The 22387-nt window shown below is 46.6% G+C and overlaps 1 protein-coding gene and 1 non-coding gene across 3 annotated transcripts; both read right to left on the bottom strand.

Moving 5' to 3' along the window:
* Positions 1 to 189: 189 nt before the first annotated feature.
* On the bottom strand, positions 190 to 22361 carry PTCD3 (pentatricopeptide repeat domain 3). 2 transcript variants are annotated; one of them, XM_061992117.1, is made up of 24 exons: positions 22248 to 22361; positions 21072 to 21121; positions 20269 to 20308; positions 19345 to 19390; positions 18624 to 18692; positions 15907 to 16011; positions 15356 to 15479; positions 14225 to 14340; positions 13488 to 13561; positions 13131 to 13218; positions 12978 to 13038; positions 12623 to 12705; positions 11835 to 11979; positions 10786 to 10836; positions 9919 to 10002; positions 8313 to 8341; positions 7268 to 7371; positions 6026 to 6104; positions 5847 to 5937; positions 4845 to 4930; positions 3825 to 3967; positions 3006 to 3047; positions 1572 to 1730; positions 190 to 875 (listed from the first exon to the last, which is right to left on the bottom strand). In XM_061992117.1, the coding sequence occupies exons 1-24, from the start codon at positions 22340 to 22342 to the stop codon at positions 806 to 808; spliced, it is 2034 nt and encodes a 677-aa protein (XP_061848101.1). In that variant the 5' UTR covers positions 22343 to 22361; the 3' UTR covers positions 190 to 805. The 2 variants fall into 2 exon arrangements, with proteins under 2 accessions (XP_061848101.1, XP_061848102.1); XM_061992118.1 differs by lacking the exons at positions 19345 to 19390; positions 22248 to 22361 and adding an exon at positions 21801 to 22081.
* LOC133625250 (small nucleolar RNA SNORD94) lies at positions 12773 to 12914 on the bottom strand. Its single transcript, XR_009818564.1, has one exon. It is a non-coding gene; the product is annotated as a small nucleolar RNA SNORD94 (small nucleolar RNA).
* Positions 22362 to 22387: the final 26 nt, after the last annotated feature.

The following is a 22387-nucleotide window of genomic DNA, read 5'->3' as shown; positions in this document are numbered from 1 at the left end:
TGGGCCACTTGTCAATTGCTGGTAAAGCATATACCCCCCAACCCCAAAGGCTCTGTACCTTGGCTCACCTGTCCCTGGCAGGACAGGGCTGCTTTTTGCAGCCATCCTTGTTTCCCAGCAGCCTCACTGCATCACCCCCAGCAAGGGCTGATCTTGCACAGAAGCATTTGTTACTAGTTTACACTGGAATACGTTTAATCCTCTCAGGAACAAGACCATTCTTTGCCTGCTGGAGGCAACTATGTGAGGAGGCCGCTCAGGCTTCGTCTGTGGGCAGAGGGCAGCAGTGCTGCACTGAGGGAACTGCACAGCAGTCTCTCTCCCCAAACATCCACCTCCCTGCCTCTCAGGGCAGCAGCAACACTTGGTGTAGTCCCCAGGTGTTCCTCAGGGCTCACCAGCATAGAGGCAGCTTTCATGGCAGCCATTTATTAGGTGCAGGCTCCAGCTGTGCAAAGTGGAGCTTTTTAATAGCTACAGTCCAAAGCCTGTCCCCAAAAGGATGAGGAATACCAGCACAGGTGATGAGCACTGTCAGCTGCAGTGCTTCCACACACAGTTGGTAGTGTGTAGCTCATTAAAGACGGCTGGGAAGGGAGTCAGCAGTGGTAAGGGAGAGGCTGCGCTTCAGCTCCCCAGAAGGTGAGGGAGGTTGGGCTCCACGGAGCACAGTGTTCTGCCCAGCAGGGCCCATACCAGCAGCTCTGGAGGCCTCAGCAGTGCTGCAGCACCTCCCCCAAGCTGTCCCTTCGGTCCTGCCCTTCAGCCCTGAGGGGTCCCAGCTGAGGGGAAGGACAGGCTGCACCTACTCACGGTCGCTGTCGCTGTCACTGTCACTGCTGTCGCTGTCAGACTCGATCCTCTCCAGTGTCTTCCTGCAGATACAAACCAGCCCAGCAGTCAGGCCCCTCTTGTGACTTTTGCTTACAAAAAGATGCCCAAAACACAGGTCACCCCCCTCCAAGAGATCATTATGGGCTGTCTGATGCCCAGGACAGGCTGAGGCAGCATGTGCTGGAAGCCCATCGCCCTGTGTCAGAACAGCAGACTCCTGCACTGCCCAGGAAGCAGTGGGCCACCTGCCAAGGGTGCTGGACCTCTCTTTATTTACCCAGACTTGTCCCTCAAGGCTAAGCCCAGCATCTGAGCTTGGCTGCAGCAGCTCACCAATGAAGAACAGTGGCTGAGGAGCTGTCCTTAAGGTTGACCATGAACCTCAGAGCCCATGAGCCACTTCCCTGCCTTTCCTGATCTGCCAGCAGCGGCATTTAGGTGGCCAGACCCAGCTAGGACGAGATCCTGGGAAGAAAAAGCTAGTAGCAGACCTGAGCAGTGAGGTAAGGCTCACCCCATCACAGGAAGTTTCCTTCCCTCCTAGGGGGGATGGACACAGCCTGGAATCAGAAACTGAGGGGTCATTTTGAGGGTGTGAATTGACCAGAGTCAACATCATTCTGAAGCCTGGTCTCTGCTGCCCTGGCAGAAATGCCTTTCTGCAGGAACTGCCCCTCTAACACCCTGTCTGTTCTGTCTACTACAGCCCAGCAGTAACACAAAGTACTCCAACTTACCTCTGCTCTTCAGAGAGTTCAAACTCCTCCTCTGTCCTGCTTTTAAGCCTTTGAAAGGAAGAGAGGCTGAGGGCTGCTGCCAGCTTGACCAGCTTAATTGCCTCCTCCGGGGAATTGGTTCGTTTGGCACAGTTCAGGAACTCATCCAGCACCTGGTCACTGCAAAAGCAAAGGCAAAGAGTGACTGTTCCCAGAGCCACAGCTGAGGTGGCCATTAGCTTACAGCAGGTGCTTTGGGGAGGGAGAGGAGGTGACAGCAGCCACAGGTGTCCCTGCCAGCAATGGCACCCCAGCCTTCGCCTGTACTGATGTGCTGGGGAGGGGAATTCTGATCCCAGCACAAAGCAACACTTTGCACAGAACCAGCTCCCTGCTCAGGGTAAGGAGCCCACCTTGGCAGCTGCCTCTTTCACCTTCCCCTTCTTCACAGTCCCCACAGCAGGCCCTCCCCCTCTTTCCCATGGCTGGAAGGGGTGAGGGAGCAGTGTGGCAGAGCTTTACCCCACAGGGCAGCAGGGAGCTGTGCTGGCCCTGGGCACTGTGAGCTGCTGGCAGCTGCCTCTGCTCTGCCAGGCCCACTTCACCTTCAAGGGCTGCCTCTGCTTCTTCTCAGCCCCAGCAGTTGCTGTGACACCTCCTTTGCCTTCAGGCAGGGAAGCAAAAGTTTGTCACTGCAGGAAGCTTGGCAGGGGACAGTTCACCTCTGATCCATTTGGTAACAGCAGGGAAACCACTGTTCTTTCTCTTTGACCCAAACAGCTACAAACCATCAGCTGCACCATGACTTCAGAAGCAGAATTATTCTCCTTTCCCTATTCCCCAAACTAAGATGGGCACTGCCCAGGCTCCCTTGGGGTGGGCAGCACAGGGTGCCAATGCCAGCAGCTCCTGCTGCCACACACCCTCCCACTCTGCACTCAGACCAGCTCCAAGCATTCCATTTCATCTAAACACCTCCAAGCAAAAGGCAATCCTGTTCCTTAGAAGCTGTTTTCTACTTCAGAGTTTCCCCCCACCAAGTCCTGAGAGAAGGTAATTGCTGTAGCCTAACAGGGTACCACACAGGATTTAGGATCCATATGAGTTTGTCTTCAGAAATGCAGACACCTCTGAAGCACCTGTGCTTGGTTAAAGGGAACTTTTTGTCCCACAGCTTCAGTCAGTGGCATCTCAAGGATCAACCATTTACCTCCCTCCCCTCTCCCATTTTCAGAGCCAGAAAGGGTTTGGAACGTATTGCTTGGATAAACAAGCACCAGTGCTCACAGGGCCAGACACACACACACACTTCAGAGGTACCAATCAGAGATGGACCACTGCTACCAGTTCTAACTGGGGTTGGGCTAAATAAGCTTTAAAGGTCCCTTCCAACCCAAACTGTTGTGTGAACTGGAGAAGACTCAGCACCTCCAGTCAGACCCTCGGAGTACTCACGTGGGAATCCGATTGATTTGCTGGAAACGCTCCATCATGTTCCTGTTCAAAAGAAACCAAAGCACTAATTAAACCCCAAACCACCCCAAAACACAGGGACAGTTACTGAATCTCTTGGGTAAGCCCTGCTGAAACACAGGCAGGCTCCATGGCATGAAACAATCTGCCCCACAGATGTGAACCAGATCCCTCCCTGTACTCCTGCAGAGGCGACACGTGTGCCAGTGTAACAGCAGGGCTGAGTTCACCACAAAATATCTTCACTGGTGGAGAAAAAGACATATAAAGTGTAGCTGGTAGCAAGTTTCCTTGAAAATACTAAGTATTTTTAGAAGGGTACCTGCCACTTCTTTGTTTCAAATAAATCAGTCCTGTGTTTAACAGAAAATAGCTCAGAACTGGTATTTTCACCAGTATTTCAAGTTGGGAACATGCAGGACACCAAGTTTTATTTAGGCTTAATTGCAATTAAAAGTTTAATTATACTTCAATTAATCTTTCTAGCAGCTTCAGTTCCAAAGGGCTCTGAAAATTAGCAAGTGGGAAGCTGTGGGGGATCAGCAGTGAAGTGATGACCAAACCCTACCTTGCCCTAAGAGCTGTATGATGCCCTAAGCCAGCTGCTACGTGAACTTCCAAACCATTTTAAGGACACACAACTGTAACTCACTGCCAAGAGAAACCCCCATCAAGTTCCCCACAGGATTCATCCCCTCTGTTTGTCTGCACTAGGAGTCCAAGGCAATCAGTCCTTAGCTTCTGACTTCTGTGATTAGCCAGTACCGGGAAGCCAAAGGCTGATGGCAGCCACACACGTACCAAGCGTCCTGGGTCCTGCCAGCCCTGGCAAAGAGCAGAGCCACATGGCCCAGGGTGCTGCCTGTCCACTCCAAGGGGGTCTGCCCAGTTGTCTCGTGGGCAGCTTTGATGTCTTCAGCACACTTGGCAAACGCCAGCTGAACCTGTGAGAAGATGGTTGTTGTTAACCCCCAGAGCTCCAGCATGAACAATCCTTTTCAGTGTGCCTCCTCCCACACCCTTGTCAAGTAACAGTGGCTGCTCCTGGAAGAAAAATCTCTCAACTTCTGTCAGGACAATTGTTCCTCCTTGGCAAACTCCAGACAACTCTGTAGGGGCAGCTGCACTCAGAAACCTCTGCAGTACTCATGAGCCTTTAACTCTCCTCAGCCCGAGGAGCCAGGTACTGCAACGACATCTTTGGCAGGGAATCCCTCCCTTGCTGGTGCCACGTGCTTCCCCAGGGATCTGGCTGGCTGGGCTGGATCACTTCCAGACCCTGGTAAGGAAGTGATCCTCTGCTGTGTTCATCTGAGATCTCTCTAGAGGCTGAAGATAACCTGAAGAGTTCAGCAGGCCTGGACAAGTTCACACAGACCTGGGTATCTACAACCAAGCAGGGCCAGTAACACAGCCCTTACATGCAGTGTGTTGCACAGAGAAGTAGGGACACACCTCCATTCTTTCCACTGACAGGAGGTTTTCTCTGTACCTGGTATGGGGCCATGTTTTGGATTGGTGATGAGAAGTGTGTTGATACCACAGGGATGTTTTAGTTCCTGCTGAGCAGGGCTTGCACAGAGCCAAGGCCTGCTCCTCATCTCACCAGCACAAAGACCTGGGAGGGGGGAGAGCTGACCCCAACTGACCCAGGGGATACCCCAGACCTTGTGAGGTCACGCTCAGCAGATAAAGCTGAGGGAAGGAAGTGAAGGGGAGGATGTTTGGAGTGATGGTGTTTGTCCATCTGCTGTCCTGGAGATGGCTGAACACCTGCCTGCCCATGGGAACGTGGATGAATTCCTGATTTTCCTTCCTTACCTCATCAGGGTGCTGCTCCCTGCTCATCAAAGACAAGAGCTCTTCCAACAGCTCGTGTCTCCTCTGAAACCCCAGCTGCTTCACATCTGTTCAGAGAAAAGCAGTAGTTAGGTGTGAGTGATACCCCCTGCTCCCAAGCCCTGCTGACACAGTCAGTGTAACTATCAATGTTGCAGAAGACAAACAGCCCCTTTTTGTGACTGAGCAGGTCATGGATTTCCCCTCCCTCCCAGGCCCTGAAGGTCCTGTGCATCAATTGCACAAACCAAGCAGATTTCTTCTTCCCATCTGGGCCAGCCTCAAAACCCCTGTAGTAAGGTCACTACCAGCACCCAGAGTACTGTCTGTGAAATCAAGCAGCTGGAAAGCCTAAGGGAGAAATGGGACCTGAAGTGCTGCTGGAGAGTGAGAGCAGGGACAGCCCCACTGTCACCTGCCTTGTCCAAGGACTGAGTGCTGACTCATATTCTTTCATCTGTTTTTTTGAGGCTAGATTATGATTTTTATGTTGTTACAGCAAAACAAGTACTAAGCTTTGACCAAAGGTGCAGAGGGTCCAGGGGATCAGGAACCATAAGCTTAAGTGGTACTAGAAAATTCTCTGCTACACTACACAGAAAATAGTAGTGCACTGATTCTGCTGGTAGAAATCCTTTGCTATTCCCACTATAAATTCTCTGCTAATTAAAGCTTTATTAACAGGACTTTAACTACAAATTATTGCTGTCATCATTCTGCCACAGATCCCCACAAGAACTTGTCTGTTCCTTCAGTGCTGAGTGGCAGCAGGCTATTTTCTGTATGCTAAAGCCTCCATCTGCATTCTTGCCTCCTCTTCTCAGGGGCAGAGAACAGGCTGCACTAAGGAGTAAGGTCCCTGATGCCAAAGCACCTTTCCATGGCTGGTCTGAGCACTGCCAAGTTTCCCAACCACCTCCCACTTTGCATTGCTCCTGACTCACCAGCCAAACTGCCTGCCTAGCCCAGGTGGCTGGCACTAACCTTCCCAGACTGAAGGGATCACTTCCAACTGGTTGGCTGCATCCAGTGCTTGGAGGAGGTCCAGGATATTTTTAGGAGTTGGATAGAAGAGCTGATGAAGGAAGAGAATCTCTTCAGTAAAGTGTTTAAAACTGTTGCATACTACAGCTCTGAGGCTTGCTCTCCCTGTGCACACTCACCGAAGGGGACATTTCTTTGTACCACTTCAACACAACATCAATTTGTTCCATCATACACAACAAGGAGAAGAATTTTGACCTAGAGGAAGGGAAAAGTGTTTACTTCAGTAAAGAAGCCCCAGCAAATGATGGTGCTCTCATCAGACTTCTGTTGAATGTCTCATCAGAATGTCTGTGTGTGACTGCAATACATGCAATTCAAAAAGCAGCAGCATTTGTAATGGGGAGACTTAATCTAGGTGGATCTGCTTCTGCAGGAGGTTGGACTAGATGATCTCTAAAGGTCCCTTCCAGGTATCTGGCAGGTCACTGGCAGAATCAATTACAAGTTAGACCACTGCACTTGAAAGTCTCAAAAGCCATCTCCTTGCCTGACATCTGGTTTGAGGTCTCTCAACCTAGCTCAAGTGGTTAAGAACCACCTGAAGAAGTGCACTACATTAACCTTGTTACTTGTGCAAGTTGGCAGAAGCAGCCTGGGACCCTGAGCTGATGCACTCACCAGGAAAATGGTCCCTGCAGCAAGAATTTATTTACCATTAGTTTCTCTTGCTTTATTTTACAGGTTAAATGAAGTAAAAACCATATGAATCATCCCACTCCTGAAACTGTCTCTTACTTTGATGACAATTGTTTTCAGTAATGTTCTAGAGCACTTGTAGCTCCAATGTCTACACAGGCTTTTCCTCACAGCAGTGTGCTCCAAGTCCTTCATTATGGTCAGTGACAGCAGCACCCTGTGACACTGGTGAAACACAGAATCTTAAGGGTTGGAAGGGACCTTGAATGATTATTCAGCCCAACTCCCCTGCCAGAGCAGGACCACCTAGAGTAGGTCACACAGAAACTGAAGATGTTTCAGGTGTCATAATTCCAGGGAATTACACAGGAGTGTCGTGCCTGAACAGCCCTGCTGCACTGCCACCTCTCCCCACACCACCAAGCTAAGCCAGGGCAGAGCTGAATGCTGTTTTGGTGCTGTCTCCTAGGCTGAAGTGGACAACAGGATTGTAGAAAGTATAACTGGTGGTGTTGGATGGGTATTTGTCTGAGTTGATGCTCCAAGGCCACAAAGAGAACAGGAATCCAAAGCTGTCACAGTTCTTCAAAGGGCCCCGCTCCCCTGCCTGCAGACACAACCACCAGCTGATATTCAACCAAGCACAGTATTATTGTATCCTCATTTGTATTCAAATTGTCAAGGGCACACAAGAGGCTGAATGGAAGCTGCACTGCACTCACCAGTAGACATTTAGTCGATCTACATCCAAGAACTTCCAGTTGTCTCCGTTCTCCATCGCTTTATTTAACCGATAGGCGAGCTTGATATCCTTCAGGTCACAGCACTGCAAGAAACCAGGTGGATTTTAAAGCCATTAAATGCAATACTTCATCCATCTCTGTGAGAGTTCCTCCTGCAGCCACCTCTAGCAAGAGATGCAGGTGTCACAGGCAAGTTACCAGTTTTGAAGGTATCAAGCAAATAACTGCAGAACTATAAAGTTCCAGAGGTGACAGACACAGGTGAAAAAGGGGAAAATATGGAGAGAGCTCTGTGGAGGGACCTGGGTGGTGACAACAGTGTGCCCTTGTTGCCAAGAAGGCCAGTGGTAATCTGGGAGGCATTAAGAAGAGTGTGGCCAGCAAGCTGAGGGAGGTTCTCCTCCCCATCTACTCTGCCCTGGGGAGGCCACATCTGGAGCCCAGTTCTGGCTTTCTCAGTTCAAGAGGAATTGCTGGAGAGAGTGCAGGGAACTGCTGGAGAGTCCTGAGCAGGGCTACCAAAACAATGAGAGGATTGGAACATTTCTGAGGACAGGCTGCAGGATCTGGGGCTGTTCAGCCTGGAAAAGACCAAGGGGGAATATGATCAATCCCTAAAGGGCAGGTGTTGAGAGAATGGGGCCAGTCTTTTTTCTGCAGCGCCCAGAGACAGGACAAGGGGTAAAGGGCACAAACTGGAACACAGGAAGTTCCACTGCAACAGAAGAAGAAACTTCTTTGCTGTTGAGGTGAGGGAGCCCTGGCCCAGGCTGCCCAGGGAGGGTGTGGAGGCTCCTTCTCAGGTTTCAAACCCACCTGGACACAATTCCTGTGGCCTCTGATTGAGGGGAACCTGCTTTAGCAGGGGGTTGGGCTGGATGATCTCTAGAGGTCCCTTCCAGCCCCTGCCATTCTATGATACACAGAGCTAAACTTTGTATGAGAGGCTGCAACACTCACAAGCAATTCTTCAAACAGCTGGGGAGGCTCAACGGAACTGTGATTGCAGGGAAGAGGCACTTACCGCTTGCATGGCAGTGGTGAAAAACTTGGCTGAAAGGAAGAAAATGGAGTCTGTTAGCTTCCAGCTCTCCAGGAGATGCACAACAGCTCATTCCCCAGCCTCCCAGAGCACAGAGGAGACACTCAGTGAGAAAGCTGAAAAGCCCAGGTTGACAACGTAGCAGGGCTCTTCACTTTATATGCTGAGACTGGTGTGGTGTGTTTTGCCAGGCAGTGTTCTGAAGGCAATGACACTGCTGTGCTGGTGCAGAAACCTTTGGGCAGCTCAGCTGTCTGACTTCAGGCAGCTGTACAAAAGCTACATTCTCTGATTTGATGCAAGACAACACTATTTGTCTAGCAAGCAGGCTACAAAAAAAGAGCAGCCACATCACCTTCTCTACTGACTCTGGTGGAGGAGAAGACAGACAAGAGGAACAGGCACGTTACCCACCTCTTCAGTACACCCCAGAGCTGCCCCCTAAAAATGTCCCCCTCCTTCCCATTCTGTGAGGGTCTGACTCTGGTTTCTGTAACTGACACTTCAAAGCAGCACACAGACTGATGCTTCCTGGGGGAGGCAAAGCAAGCCACAGCAGGAGGAAGAATATCAAGTCTCCTGCTCAGCAGCTCATTTCCTTTGTGTGGTGAGAATTGGGGATGAGTGTGTTTCCTTCAGAAACTCAAACACAAGGGCACTGAATGCTATCAGGGACTGCAACAATGGCTGGCTGTGGGCAGCAAAACGGTGGTACAATATTAGGTATTATATTGTACTATTAGGTACAATACACCTGCCTTGCCCTTGTAAGATGTCATTAATTAACACATACTTTTCAGCTGGAGAACATGTTTTTGTACTGTGTGTTTGGTATAAACTTCTGGCAGAGCAGAGCCAGAGTGTAACACAACAGGATAGAGGCAAACAGGAGGTGTACAACATTCTGACTCTTTCCAAGGGGAAACAAAATGCTGGTAGGATAACCTCACACACACTCCAACATAACACCTCTCTGTCTTTCTCTTTTAAATAATCAAACAACATATCAACTCCTCATTGTTTTGTGAGGCATCCACTGTAATGGCTTCTTCATCCTGTCAGATACAGAAATGGCAGCTGCTGAAGAGTGGCTTCTACTGCCAGAGGTACAGAAGGATTTATGAACATCCTGGGGCAAAGTTGTATATGTACAGGTGGCAGAAAGAGCCCCTGAGATGTGGGATACTCAGGACATAGTCCTTCCACACACCCTAACTTCAGATTTGCACCAAGTATTTTTGAAAAGGATGAACCAGAATGGGAGCTCACACCACACTCCAACAAAGCTCTGCTCTTCACCAGGCCTTTATCATTTCATGAAGCTGCTAACAGATGTTCCTCTTTAAACCAGTCTTGTAAATAGCCTTCTGTTTTTTAATGCATGTAGCCCATACATGGGCTATGCTCCTACTTTCAGACAGAAGCCAGTGCACTAATGCATAGCTTCCCAGGAATTTGTCCTCCTCCAAATAGTATCAGAAGGGACTGACACAAGCAAGCTGCAGGCATTTTCCCTACCTGAGTACAACTACCTGAAATTCATAGGTACTCAATCAATGCACATTGTCAGATGTATTGAAGTCCCTACCGTCATCAGGGTCCTGGGGAGTGAAGCTCCTCTTTTCCACATCATCTAGTACCTCAGAGATGATGCCTGATGGGTAAAGATCAACTGCAGGACAAACAGACAAGCAACACCACATCTCAGTTGTGCTAAACACTTTGTTAGTGAAGAGTGTCAAATATAATATGGGAAGGGAATCAAAAGCAACATGATTTCAAACAAGTGTGATGGTTCTTGTGGCCCTCCACACCAGCTGCAGTTTTATTTGCTCTAGAATTTGCCCTGTCAGTGCCAGATTACCACAGCCCAACAGGACAGGCTCTGAAAGATAAGCAAAAATCAGACCCAGAGACTCCAGAGCAGTTCCTCTATGTTTGTTAAAACACAAGGGCTGCACTTATGACTCCTGTGTCTATTCTCTTCCCATACTCACTGATTTTTGGCTAAATGATCTCCTTTAGCAGAGTCTCAATGGTCTGCCCTCTTAAAACAGCTGGATGTGAAGACAGCTCCAAGGCACAGAACTTGCAGAGAAAAAGAACTCCTGTGCAATTTCATAGATTGAGCCACTCACAGGAAAGAGCTCACACACATTGTAGTCAGATCCAGCCTGCAGAGATCAAGGGGCATTTGGACTTCAGCTCTATCAACTTGTAGCCACAAATAGAAAAGAAATGGGCTTTCTTTCCAGTTCTGCCTGTTCTCAAAACATAAGGACCCTTCACTCCCTGTAAGAGGTTATGACTCTCTGTAGCTTTTTCTTCACCCCTGCAGAATCAAGACTGCACAGGTAACACTAGGATTATACATATAGGAGGTTGTCTTTCTGCAAAGCATTTAAAGGAGCTGCCCAACAGGACACCTTCATCAACAAGATGATATAGCACATACCTCCTCTATAGAATATATACAGAAGATGATCATATGTTGCAAGGCTGGGCTCTGAAAAGCAAAAACACTGAAGTTACTTCAACATTCCTGGTTGAGGTATCTGCCTGAGTTATTATTCACAGCCTCTAGCCTTTCCAGTCAGGCACCATCTATGAGTTCACTCTATTTCTCTCCCCATTCACCCTAATGCTGGGCCAGACCTCACATACACACGTTACAACTGGGAGAGATGATATCTGAGTGTGAACCACCAGATGAAGAATCATGTTGCTCTAGGGCAAGGAGTCAAGTTTCCCTGCTGTAAATCAACAGCAAAAATATTTCATAGCTAGTTTCCCTTCTGCTCATGAACATATCTTTAGCATGTCAAGCAGCATGTTACTGGGGCAAAGCACACTCCACGAGAACTCCAGTGAGTTGTGCAGATACTCCCTGTCCTTGCAGTGTTTATCTGACATCAAAAAACATCACCTAGATCAAAAGCTTTTTTTCTGTAGAGATGTATAGACCTGAAGTGGCTAGTGAAGTGCATTTCCTTCACCTATGGGGAGATTACAGACTCAGCTGACTGCTGCAAATACATACTGACATTATTCATTATTCCTACAGCAGCAGTACAGTAAGGATCCAGGTGAGAAAGAGGCTGTGGGCCAGCACACACTCCCCCACTGCATAAACACACCTGCCCTTGAGTAGCTGGAGGTAACTACAGGTAAAACTGTAATGACAAAACTTCTCTAAAAGAATACAGCATCAAAATTCATTATTTGAAGCTAGGTGCAGCCACTATACTGTAATTAGCAATAAACACAGACTCTGAAGATGCTGCTTCAATCTGAAACCCACAGGCACTGGCTTGCTGAGTGGCCACAGCTCAGTACTCAGGCATTTTATTTCTCAGTTCTTTTGCAGAAGGAAACAAGTAGTGAAGATGTGAACACATTGAGAAATGCTTTTTTTCCACAACCCTTGGACTTCTTCCCTGCAAACAGAAGTCACTGGGTTGTTTACTGCTGAAATCTTTACAATAACCATTCTGGTTCTCTTACCTATATCAAGTGCTTCCATTTCCTTTATTACCAATAAAGACATACTTTTGCCTACACCACCACACCTTCTCAGAGTCTTCAGCAAAGCATTAAAAGTTAGCAGATTTGGTTGCACCTCCTGTTGAACCATGTGATTCAGGAAGACCTTAAAACAAAATCCCCAAATCCTTAGTGCCTCACACATTATGGATCACAGTTCAGCTTTCAGACAGGCATTTACATATACATGGCCCCAATCCAATTCTTCTCACCCCCTTCAAGGGAATGACTGTACCTCAACTGATCATTTATTAAGGGCTTACCATCCAATTTTTAATTAACTGGAGCAAAAACCAAGACTGCAAAATTACATCACATTAGATCTTGGAAAACTGTGTCTAGACCACCATGGAGATTTACAACTTTACAGATCATTTTTCCTTAGTGATATGATGGCTTTAAAACTGGAGCCTCTAATGTTACCCTTCACAAATTTCATCTCCATCACACCACCATGAGTTCAAAGATTTGAACTGTTTGATCTCCCAGTGTAATTTCTCTGTTACTTTCTGTCCAAGGCAGTTCTTGGATCAGACATGCTCTCAAAAAGCAAAACATTCCACAAGGACAAGGATGGATTTTGTACATTTTCCACTCCCCCATAGCTAGTTTGTACATTTAAGCTAGAACTCTTCCTTTGCAGCAGACACTAATATCTTCATACAAAGTTCTTAAGTCTTCTAACAGCAAAATTTAACTGATAAAGCAGAGCCTTCCCCTTCCCCACCTCTTCTGCTGTACCTCCTTACCTTGGCTAATTCCCATCTTTCCAAGAACCTGTCCTTCAGGTAGGGGACTGCTGCGATCAGTGCATTGAAGGTGTGCACATCAGCTGGAAAATGGAACAGAACTCATTTGATCTGACAATTCTATTGCACAGAAAAAGAGTCTGCTCTAAGGTGGCTCAGTTTTTGGCGAAGTCTCATGCAAACCTGCTTGCAGTGAGCCAGCCACATGCCAGCTGCACTGAAAACAAGAGCCTGCATTCAGCTCCCATGATCCAGCTGAGGTCCGTACCCCTGCGCCAATCATCATCGCCAGGAAAAAAACTCTCAGGTACCCAACAAGGGCTTTATGTTACTTAAAATACCAGGAGACACTTACCCTTGTGTCTTTCATTCATCAGGTCTATGTACACATCATAAGCTTTAGCAAAAGCCCTATGCTGCAAAAAAAAACCAACAAAAACTCTCTTAATGTGTGAAACTTCACAAGCTGAACAAGAGTCCTCCCAGCACTGTAGGGAGAGACCTTTACCTTCACCATCCCACGGATCATTGTGCAATAGGAATGTGCATTCTTCTCTGGCATTATCTTAAATATCCTCTCAGCATTGTTGTTCTCCCTAGAATTAACAAATAAATGGAATGTTAAAGAACTCAAGAAAAGGTACCTTTAGGAAAAGGATTCATGAATATATCACTTGGGAGACTTCGAGCTATTCTACAATCGCTGTATTTCCATAGTTCCAGCAAAGATTAGGAAACACAGATGTATTTAACAAGCAATATCCATGAGTATGGGCTGCTAAAAACCTCATAAAGTCTGTTTGATAATAACAGTGCATGTGCACAACACACTGAACATGGCAATATTGGGCAACATTTACTATACCTCCACCGAGGGCCAGATGACTGTGAACCTCTCTGCAGTTGTCTCTTTGGAGCCTTTTGCTCTGAAGTATCCACCTGGAGAGATTTTTTGCAAAGTGGGTTTCTCAGAGTTTAAAGTTATGATAAAACAACAAAATGATGTGACTTGGTAACAACACAGAAGATCACCAGCAATTTATATGCTACCAAAGGTGTTTTTTAATGGGTTATAGTCATGTAACTTCTATTACAATGTTCAGGATGCAGTAACTAGATGAAGAGTACTGTTTGTGTTATTAAACTTATGAACATGATAAATGATATGTATTTGTGGAGTTGGTGGGAACTATTAGACTTAAGCAAATACTCTGTAAAGTCCTTTCTCCCTCAACAGTCTTCCCATGGCAGGTATTGTACAACACACCTACTACTGTACCCTGTGACCCGATACCCTGAGGTGACACAAGGAGCTCTCAAATTCAATGAAACTTAGTTAATGGTTCTGAATGGTTCAGACTGAAGAAAACTACACTACAGGTACTAGAGGTCTTCTTTGCAGACAACTATAAAAACACAGCTGGCAATGAGAAACAGTTGCATGTGTTTCTGTCTCTCTCTGGGAACACTGAGTGCATCTGACCCACCTCACAACATCTCCCAGGCAGGCAGTCACAGTACAAAAATCTTGACATCACCTTGACACAATGCCTCTGGGTTTGAAAGAAAAGATATCACAAGAGATTACCAGTTTTTCCATACCTCTGGTTCTTCCAAATCCCCTTTTTCTTCTTCTTTTTCCAGGCTAGCTTCTTCATCTCCATAGAAGCATAACAAATCTAAAAGGCTGTTTGTGGTCTCCAGGGATAAAGGGGTACCTGTAGAGAATGTGCAACAGTCACAGAGAAAGTAAAGCATCAGAAAACTTTCACTCAGTCAGGCCACTGTGTTCTCTTCTTTCACCACAAATGTGTTTTCTAGCAAGTCCGTAAAACCTGAGTGTGACACCAACACCTTCACAAAACCACTCATAGAGGGCAAGAGACCACTGTAACACTGAACTAGAGTATCTGTTTTTCTACAGCAGCCACTGAATGGGTAGAGTTTTGCTGACCAAGTGAGGAAAGGAAGTGGCTTCTGGCAGCCAAAACTGTGAAGCAACACATACCCAACACAACATCCAAAGTTTCCAGTGCTTTTTCTAACTACTGCAAGGATACACCCTGCTGGGAAGATCACTTGGAGTGTTTCACTTTATAGGAAACAGATTCAAAACTAACAAGAATCTTCTCCTTTCCATTGTGTGGTAGATAGGAGAAGGTCTCTCATTCCCACTAAGCCTTCCTCCTTCAGAAGCTGTAGCAGTTGCTTCTTTCTACTGCCTCCTCACTCATCCATGAGAGAGAGAAGGTCCAAATTATGGAAGAACTGAGAAAGACTCATTTATTGAGAGCATGTCTACAACAGGGGTCCTCAGCTGCTATGCTTCCCCAGTCCAACTCAGCAGCCAAGTGCTCAGCACAGGTGTACCTTACACCAACCAATATGCCAAGGCACAGGGGCCGTGCAGGCAGAATGGCACCACCCAGTCCCAGAGCACTGCTCTGCTCCCACAGCAAGCCCTGCTCTACTGCATCACAATTCTTCTACTTTAGAAAAACAACAATTCAACACCTTATCATCTGCTTCTTGATCAAGAAATCATTTGCTCTCCTTATCACCACAGTGTCCTGTCAGACCAGCACTGGATACAGAAGGCCCAATAATTCTGGAGGACCACTTCATCAGAGAACCACTTCACCAGACCAGAGACCAACCTGTGCCAGCTACCAAAATATTTTTGGCACAATTTAAGTAGAGCTCTGTCACAGAACCTGGCAGATGGCCACATACCTGCTTGTACAAGCTGATCAAACAGGTCCACAGACTCTTTCACCATTCTGAGGTGGATACGCTCTTTTAGAGCTTCCTCACTCAGTCCTTCAATCTGAGGTGTAAGAAACTCTGGCATTAAGCACTAAAAGCAAAGGGTGTAAGTTAGTCACAGGCTCAAACTATCTCAAAACCATTCCTAAAACACTATCCAAATATCCTTACTCCTCACCCAGTAAACTGCTTTGATAATCTCCACACCTTCCCAGTCAAACTCAGTCCTTTAGTGACAAAGTATTCTGCATCCTGATCTCCCACTTCATGCTAATAAACCAACATCTAAATGGCACTTCTTTTATTACTTTCATATTGATATTGAAGATATGGAATTCTTAAGGAAATTCTTAAGAAATTATTAAGGAGAAATGTTCACTTGAGAAACACAGCACTGTTTTCATAGCTATCTGTAAAAGGGTTACCAAAACTATCCTTCTGTGTTTGTTTTGGACCAGTCTAACAGTTGATTTCAGTACCTGACAAAGCACAACGAAAATGAAAAGCAGAAAACTTACTGACACATTCGGCTCTGCAAAAGTCTTGTCAAAATATTGAGGAAATTGCTTAATGATGTATTTAGCAGCATTTCTCCCAGATTCCTTCGACAACGAAAACAGACGCTGCGTGGGAATGAGAGAGAACAAGATGAAGGAATGTGCAAGTAGAAGGCTGAGAGTGAGACAAAACATCTTCCATAACACTGAGCATTCTGATGGCATCAAATTAAACTGATGATAGGATTCTATGATTTTGCTTTGTTTTTAACTCTTAGTAAAAACACAGGCATGAGACTACCTGGAATATCTTTATACCACTGTAAGAATGTCTGCTCTTTAAATGAGACTGTAATTTACCTCCTTGTTAGTTAGTCAAGGGACAAAGTTCTGTACCAGACACCTGAAACACTGCAGTACCTCAACCTCAAAAGCATCTTTTGTTAGTTATAGCACTTAAATGTTTCTCTACTCGACTGGCACTTCCAAGAGCATCACTCAATTCCCATTCACTTTGTTCCCTCAAGTTCTGAAGACAGACCCTCATTGCATAGAATCATAGAATGGTAGGAGTTGGAAGGGACCTTTAGAGATCATCTGGTCCAATCCCTCTGCAGAAGCAGGTTCACCTAGATTAGGTCACATAGGAACTTGTCCAGGTGGGTCTTGAAGACCTTCAAGGAAGGAGCCTCCACAACCCCTCTGGGCAGCCTGTGCCAGGGCTCCCTCACCTCAACAGGGATATAGTTTTGTCTTATGTTTAAATGGAACTTTTTGTGTTCCAGCTTCATCCCATTACCCCTTGTCCTGTTGCTAGCTACAACAGAAAAAAGGGATGTCCCAACCTCCTGATACCTACCCTTTAGATATTTACAAATGTTAATAAGATCACTCCTCAGTCTCTTCTTCTCCAGACTAAACAGCCCCAGTTCCTGCAGCCTTTCCTCACATGAAAGATGCTCCAGTCCCCTGATCATCTTGGTGGCCCTGTGCTGGACTCTCTCCAGCACTTCCCTGCCCCTCTTGAGCTGAGGAGCCCACAACTGGACACAGGACTCCAGATGAAGCCTCACTAGGGCAGAATAGAGGGGGAGCAGAACCTCCCTTGACCTGCTGGCCACACTCTTCCTGATGCCCCCAGGATGCCATTGGCCTTCTTGGCCACGAGGGCACATTACAAGGGCTCATGTTCAGTTTACTATCAACCAGCACTCCCAGGTCTCTCTCTGCAGAGCTGCTCTCCAGCAGGTCAATCCCCCAGCCTGTACTGGTGCAGGGGGTTGTTCCTCCCCAGATGCAGGACTCTGCACTTGCCCTTGTTGAACCTCAGGAGGTTCCTCTCTGCCCAACTCTCAAGCTGGTCGAGATCCTGCTGAATGGCAGCACAGCCTCTGGGGAATCAGCCAGTGCTCCCAGTTTGGTGTCATCAGGGAACTTGCTGAGGGTCACTCTGTCCCCTCATCCAGGTGGTTGATGAAGATGTTGAACAAGACTGGTCCCAGAACCCATCCCTGTGGAACTCCACTGGCCACAGGCCTCCAACTCGACACTGTGCCATTGATCAGCACCCTCTGGGCTCTGTCATTCAGCCAGCTCTCGATCCACCTCACTGTCCACTCATCCAAGCCACACTGCCCGAGCTTTCTGATGAGGATGTTATTGGGAGACAGTGTCAAAAGCCTTGCTGAAGTCAAGGTAGATGACATCTGCTGCTCTCCCCTCATCTAGCCAGCCGGTTATGCACTCATAGAAGGATATCAGGTTGGTCAAACAGGATTTCCCCTTGGTGAAGCCGTGTTGACTCCCCCTGATAACCGTCTTATCCTTCATATGTTCAGTTATAACATTCAGGATGAGTTGTTCCATCACTTTTCCAGGGATGAAGCTCTTTTAAAACTCTCTGCATTCAGCAGCTGCCTTCAGCCTTCCCACTCGCTTCACCTCTGGCACGTGGAAGAGTTAAAGTTCTCTCATGGCCATATCACTGATTTGTGATGACACATCTCAGTCTTCTCTCCCATCACACACAGCAGTTCCTTCTTCCTTACACTTCCAGTTTTGCTTTCTCCTGCCTCAGCTTCATGGCCTTTAACATTACGCCAAGATAACATTGGGGTGCACTCCTTTCCTCCTTCCTTTCTGTTATCTTCTCAATATCACCATTTCCATAAGCCTGAGTTACCAAATAGTTGCTCTTTGATAACAATAAAATTCCTGGGGCTTGGCCAGGACAGTAAACTGAGAGCATGCAGTCTATGTAGTAACACACACACACAAGTAACCTTGTGTCTTTTAACTCCTATATTTAATTCAAACGTAACTAAACCATAAGCACAAAATCTCAACACTTGCAGCCCCACACGTTCACAGTCTGCATCTGAGGTATGTAACCACAGTCTTACCAGGACGAATGTCTCATCTAAAGAATTACTGTTGGGAGTTAACAGACTAAGGATATAGAGAAACAGAACAACTTGGCAGGTAAGCCAGTAACTGGCAGGAATGTTAACAGAGCTGTGTGAGCTGGAAGGCGTCTACAAGGGCAGGAAGAAGAGAGAACTTTGTGTGTGCACAGTGGATTTGTGTCATGATGTATCCAGAAATACACAGAAAACTCTGAAAGAAATCTGATACTTCATTTTCTTTTGTAACTGAAACTCCAATCAGAGAGGGTTTTCATGACCTAGATGAAGGAAGGGAAGGGGGAAGCTATCAAGGATTTGAAAGGAAATACTTACGGAATTGGCTGCATTTCTTGGCATAAGGAAAGGGTCATCCTGGAACATGTAATGAGCAGCCGTAGGATCCTGTAGGAAGTAGAACCCAGGACTGAAATGTTTCTAGTTCTGTAAACAGCCATGCTGTAGGCACATCACAATGCCTCATGGAATTTAAGGCACAATGATCACTTCCATCATAAACATCACCTGGTGCCCATTTTACAAGTGTTCCCCTTGTTCAAAAGGGTTTACCTTGTCTGGAAATAGTCGAAAAAGCATTTCCATCTTACACAAACACACAGACAACAAAGCAAGAAGGACTCCAACTGTAACAGTCTTGAGGGAGCTAAGGAGACTTGTAGGATCAGATTCAGTTTCCAGAATTCAAGACAGAGAGGACTAAGAATGGCACCGCAGGATTTACAGCTGTTGTCTGGCAAGAGCAGACACACTGCAAGGCTTGCTTTCTGGACTGAGACTGGGAAGAGGCAGTCTGGATTGGGAAGCTGAACTGGTAAAAGAACTTGCTCCTGATGTTAGCAAAAGCCTTATCAAAGTATTACAGGTTTCAGGCTTTAAGGACACAGCAAAATGTGATCAAGAAATGCAAAAACTCTGTAAAAAATGGATGTAAAAGCTCCATCTTTCGTTTATGACCAAAGTAAAACTAAGAGCCCCTGGAGACTATTGCATGAGATGGACAACTCAACTAATTCCCATGATCAACAGAACTACTCACCCTGTTAACAGTAGAAGCCAATGTCTGAAGAACTGCCAGCTTATCCCTAAACATAAAGGAGCTTTGATTAAACCTCAGTTGCAGACTGAAAGACATCCATTACATTGGATGCAGAACTGGCACAAGATTATTTTAGCCCACAAGGATCTCCAGTTCCAGGAAACAGTGGTTTTCCTGCACTTAGAAAATACCACTTTTTGCAAAGAGAGGGAAAATTCACCTGCAAAAACTGTTTCAGTTCTGGAACAACCACAAGAAAAAGGAAAGACTTTGAGGAAAACTAGAAAAGCAAGCATGGCTGTTTCCTGTTATCACTCCTGCCCCGTTTCTGACAGAACACAGGGAAGAGACACAGAAAGAACTCCCTGGAATGCTCCTCTCAGAGCCCCTATCTCTGAGAGATGGATACAAGAGTCCTTTTCCAAGACAAATTTGGGGAGGAAAAGAAACCAAAACCAAAACTAGATTTGTCAGGACTCCTGTGCCCGTGGATCCTCTGGTTGTTTCATGCAAAGAAGAAAAGGCCAGTGAAAGCGTTAAGGTGGCCTTATTTCAGGTTTACATGCAAACACCCTATGGCCATAAACTGAAGTTTCTGCTGTACAGTCATGCAGTTTCATCTTAAGTGCTTCCAACAAAACAGCTTTTGTTCAGCTGCATAACTGCTAAACAGGATTTATTTAGCCAGTCACCAGTGCTCAAGTTCATTTTGATGAAAGAAACATATCCATCCACATGCAGACAGGCAAATGAGCTTGGTGATACATATTTCTAGCAAATGTGATCTTTTACAAAGAAACAGAACTATGCTTAAAAACACAGTCCTTAGAGCTGCTTCTACATAAACTCTAAAGGACAGGAACAAAGTGGATATACTCTGCACAGAGAGTAAGGGTCAAGGATATTCCCACAGTAAACACTCACCAGGTTTTCTTTCGGGGGAGCACAATTTCTTCTTGAGTAACTGTGAGAAACAACATTAAAACTGTTATTAGAAACAAACAGATGTCCAAAGAAAATCTTGACCTCATGAAAATTGATGATTTAATCTCATCCAGATGAGTGTACTAAAGTAAGGACTTTAAAATCACAGCCTAATGTAGGCCACAATTTATTGCAATGGTAACAGAAAAGCCTTGCAAGGAGACTGGTGTTAAGACAGATGTGATGGAGCAAGACCAGAGGAGGCCACAATGATCAGAGAGCTGGAGCACCTCTGCTATGGATACAGGCTGAGGGTTGGGGTTGTTCAGCCTAAAGAAGGCTGCAGGGAGACTTTATAATAGCCATCCAGTACTTAATGAAGTCTGTAAATAAGCCAGAGAAGGACTTTTCACATGGGCCTGGAGTGACTGGACAAGGGATGATAGCTTCAAACTGAAAGAAGGTGGACTTTAGATTAGATACTAGGAAGGAGTAGTTCCTTGTGAGGGTGGTGAGGCACTGGAACAGGTTGCCCAGAGAGGCTGTAGATGCCCCATTCCTGGAGGTGTTCAGAGCCAAGGTGGATGGGGCTTGAAGCAACCTGGTCTAGTGGAAGGTGTCCCTGCCCTCAGAACACCGTTTGTGGTGAGGGTAATCACGTTTAGCCAGGAAATCTCTGCGCAATGATGACAGAGAGCAGAAAATCAAAGGGGAAAGAAGACATTCATGTCTTCATCTCCTAATACACTATGTTGCTTGAAGAATAAACAAAACATAGGTAAGAAACTAATAAGACATCATACCTTCTGAAGTGTCTGCTGCCTTCTCAAGAGCTGTGCTACTGGAAGAGCACCTATAAACCAATCAGAGTTTGGATTTTATGTCACATGAATACAGCGAGAGTAGATCAATGAAATTCTATACTACAGGTCAGAATTAAAACATTAGAGGGGAAAAGTATCTGGAAATGATGCACTGTCACTAACCGAAAATCATTACCATAACACTTGTATCTGATGCTTCTCCTAAAGCCCTCATTTCAAGAGGCAGGAAGCTATACACAGAGAATGTCATATAAAATTTGTACTTCTCTGGTTTTTGACACATCATGGCTCTAAGGTATGTTTACCAGTAATGGATTCAAAGTAGTTTACAGTAATTACTGGAAAGAAAATCCTAAACATAAATCAGAAAAGACACTTTATGTTTTAGTCCTTTTATGAGCAGAAGATCCCTGGAAGTCACATGTGTTTAGCTCCAGAAGCTGAGTCTCTACAGAGCTGCCGGCAGGACTTTCACATCACCCCAGCTGGAGAAGGCACATCCACACAAACTTGCTTCTGCTATTGCCATGCAGCTGCTTTGTGCTCAGAGTCACAAGACACTGCTACAAGTCTGTCTTACAATCGTTCACAGGTTATTGTTTTTAACAGAAATTAAACTTTACATTAAAAGACTTTTTATTTGTGCTCCTAAAGCAAACACCAAAGCCTTAGGGTAACTCCAGCATTTGCATGTGCATCCACACTGACCTTGACCCAGAGGGAGACGCTGTTCCCGTGCATCCATACCTCTTCCTACACGTCACATGAGCCTACCAGGTATGGTTCTATCATCCCAGATGCGAGTTATATTTTGCCTACAGAGTATCCAACGGAGCAGGCCCTTTTCACTTGAGCCATAAAGCAACTCCATCCCTTCGTCTGCGTTTTAAGCGAGCTTTAGCTCCAGGAATCACACAGCAGCTCAAATTCACTCTCAGGGCGTCTCCAACCCGAAGAGTCCACCAAGAAGCAGGGAAAACCCGAAGGGAAGCCCATCCTCGCCCCGGCCCGCGCCCGCGTGTTCGCCAGCAGCGCACGCGCCGATCCCTCAGCGAGCCCCCGCCGCGCCTGCGCGCCCTTTCGCGCCCAACATCCCCCCCCGTCACCCCATCCCAACGCGGCGTCCCCTCCGCTGAGGGGACGGCGGAGCCTCACCGGTAGCGCTCTCGCGTCCCGCCCGGTAAGCAGCACCGCCTGCTCAGCCATAGCGCCGGCTGCCAGGAGCCGCCCGCCAGCCGCCGCGCCGCCATGCCGGCCCTCGCGCGGGGTGCTGTGGGAAGGAGGGCGGTACCACC

This window comes from Colius striatus, chromosome 3 (assembly GCF_028858725.1).
Source record: "Colius striatus isolate bColStr4 chromosome 3, bColStr4.1.hap1, whole genome shotgun sequence".
NCBI lineage: Eukaryota > Metazoa > Chordata > Aves > Coliiformes > Coliidae > Colius > Colius striatus.
This window is presented reverse-complemented; position numbering and strand designations above follow the sequence as displayed.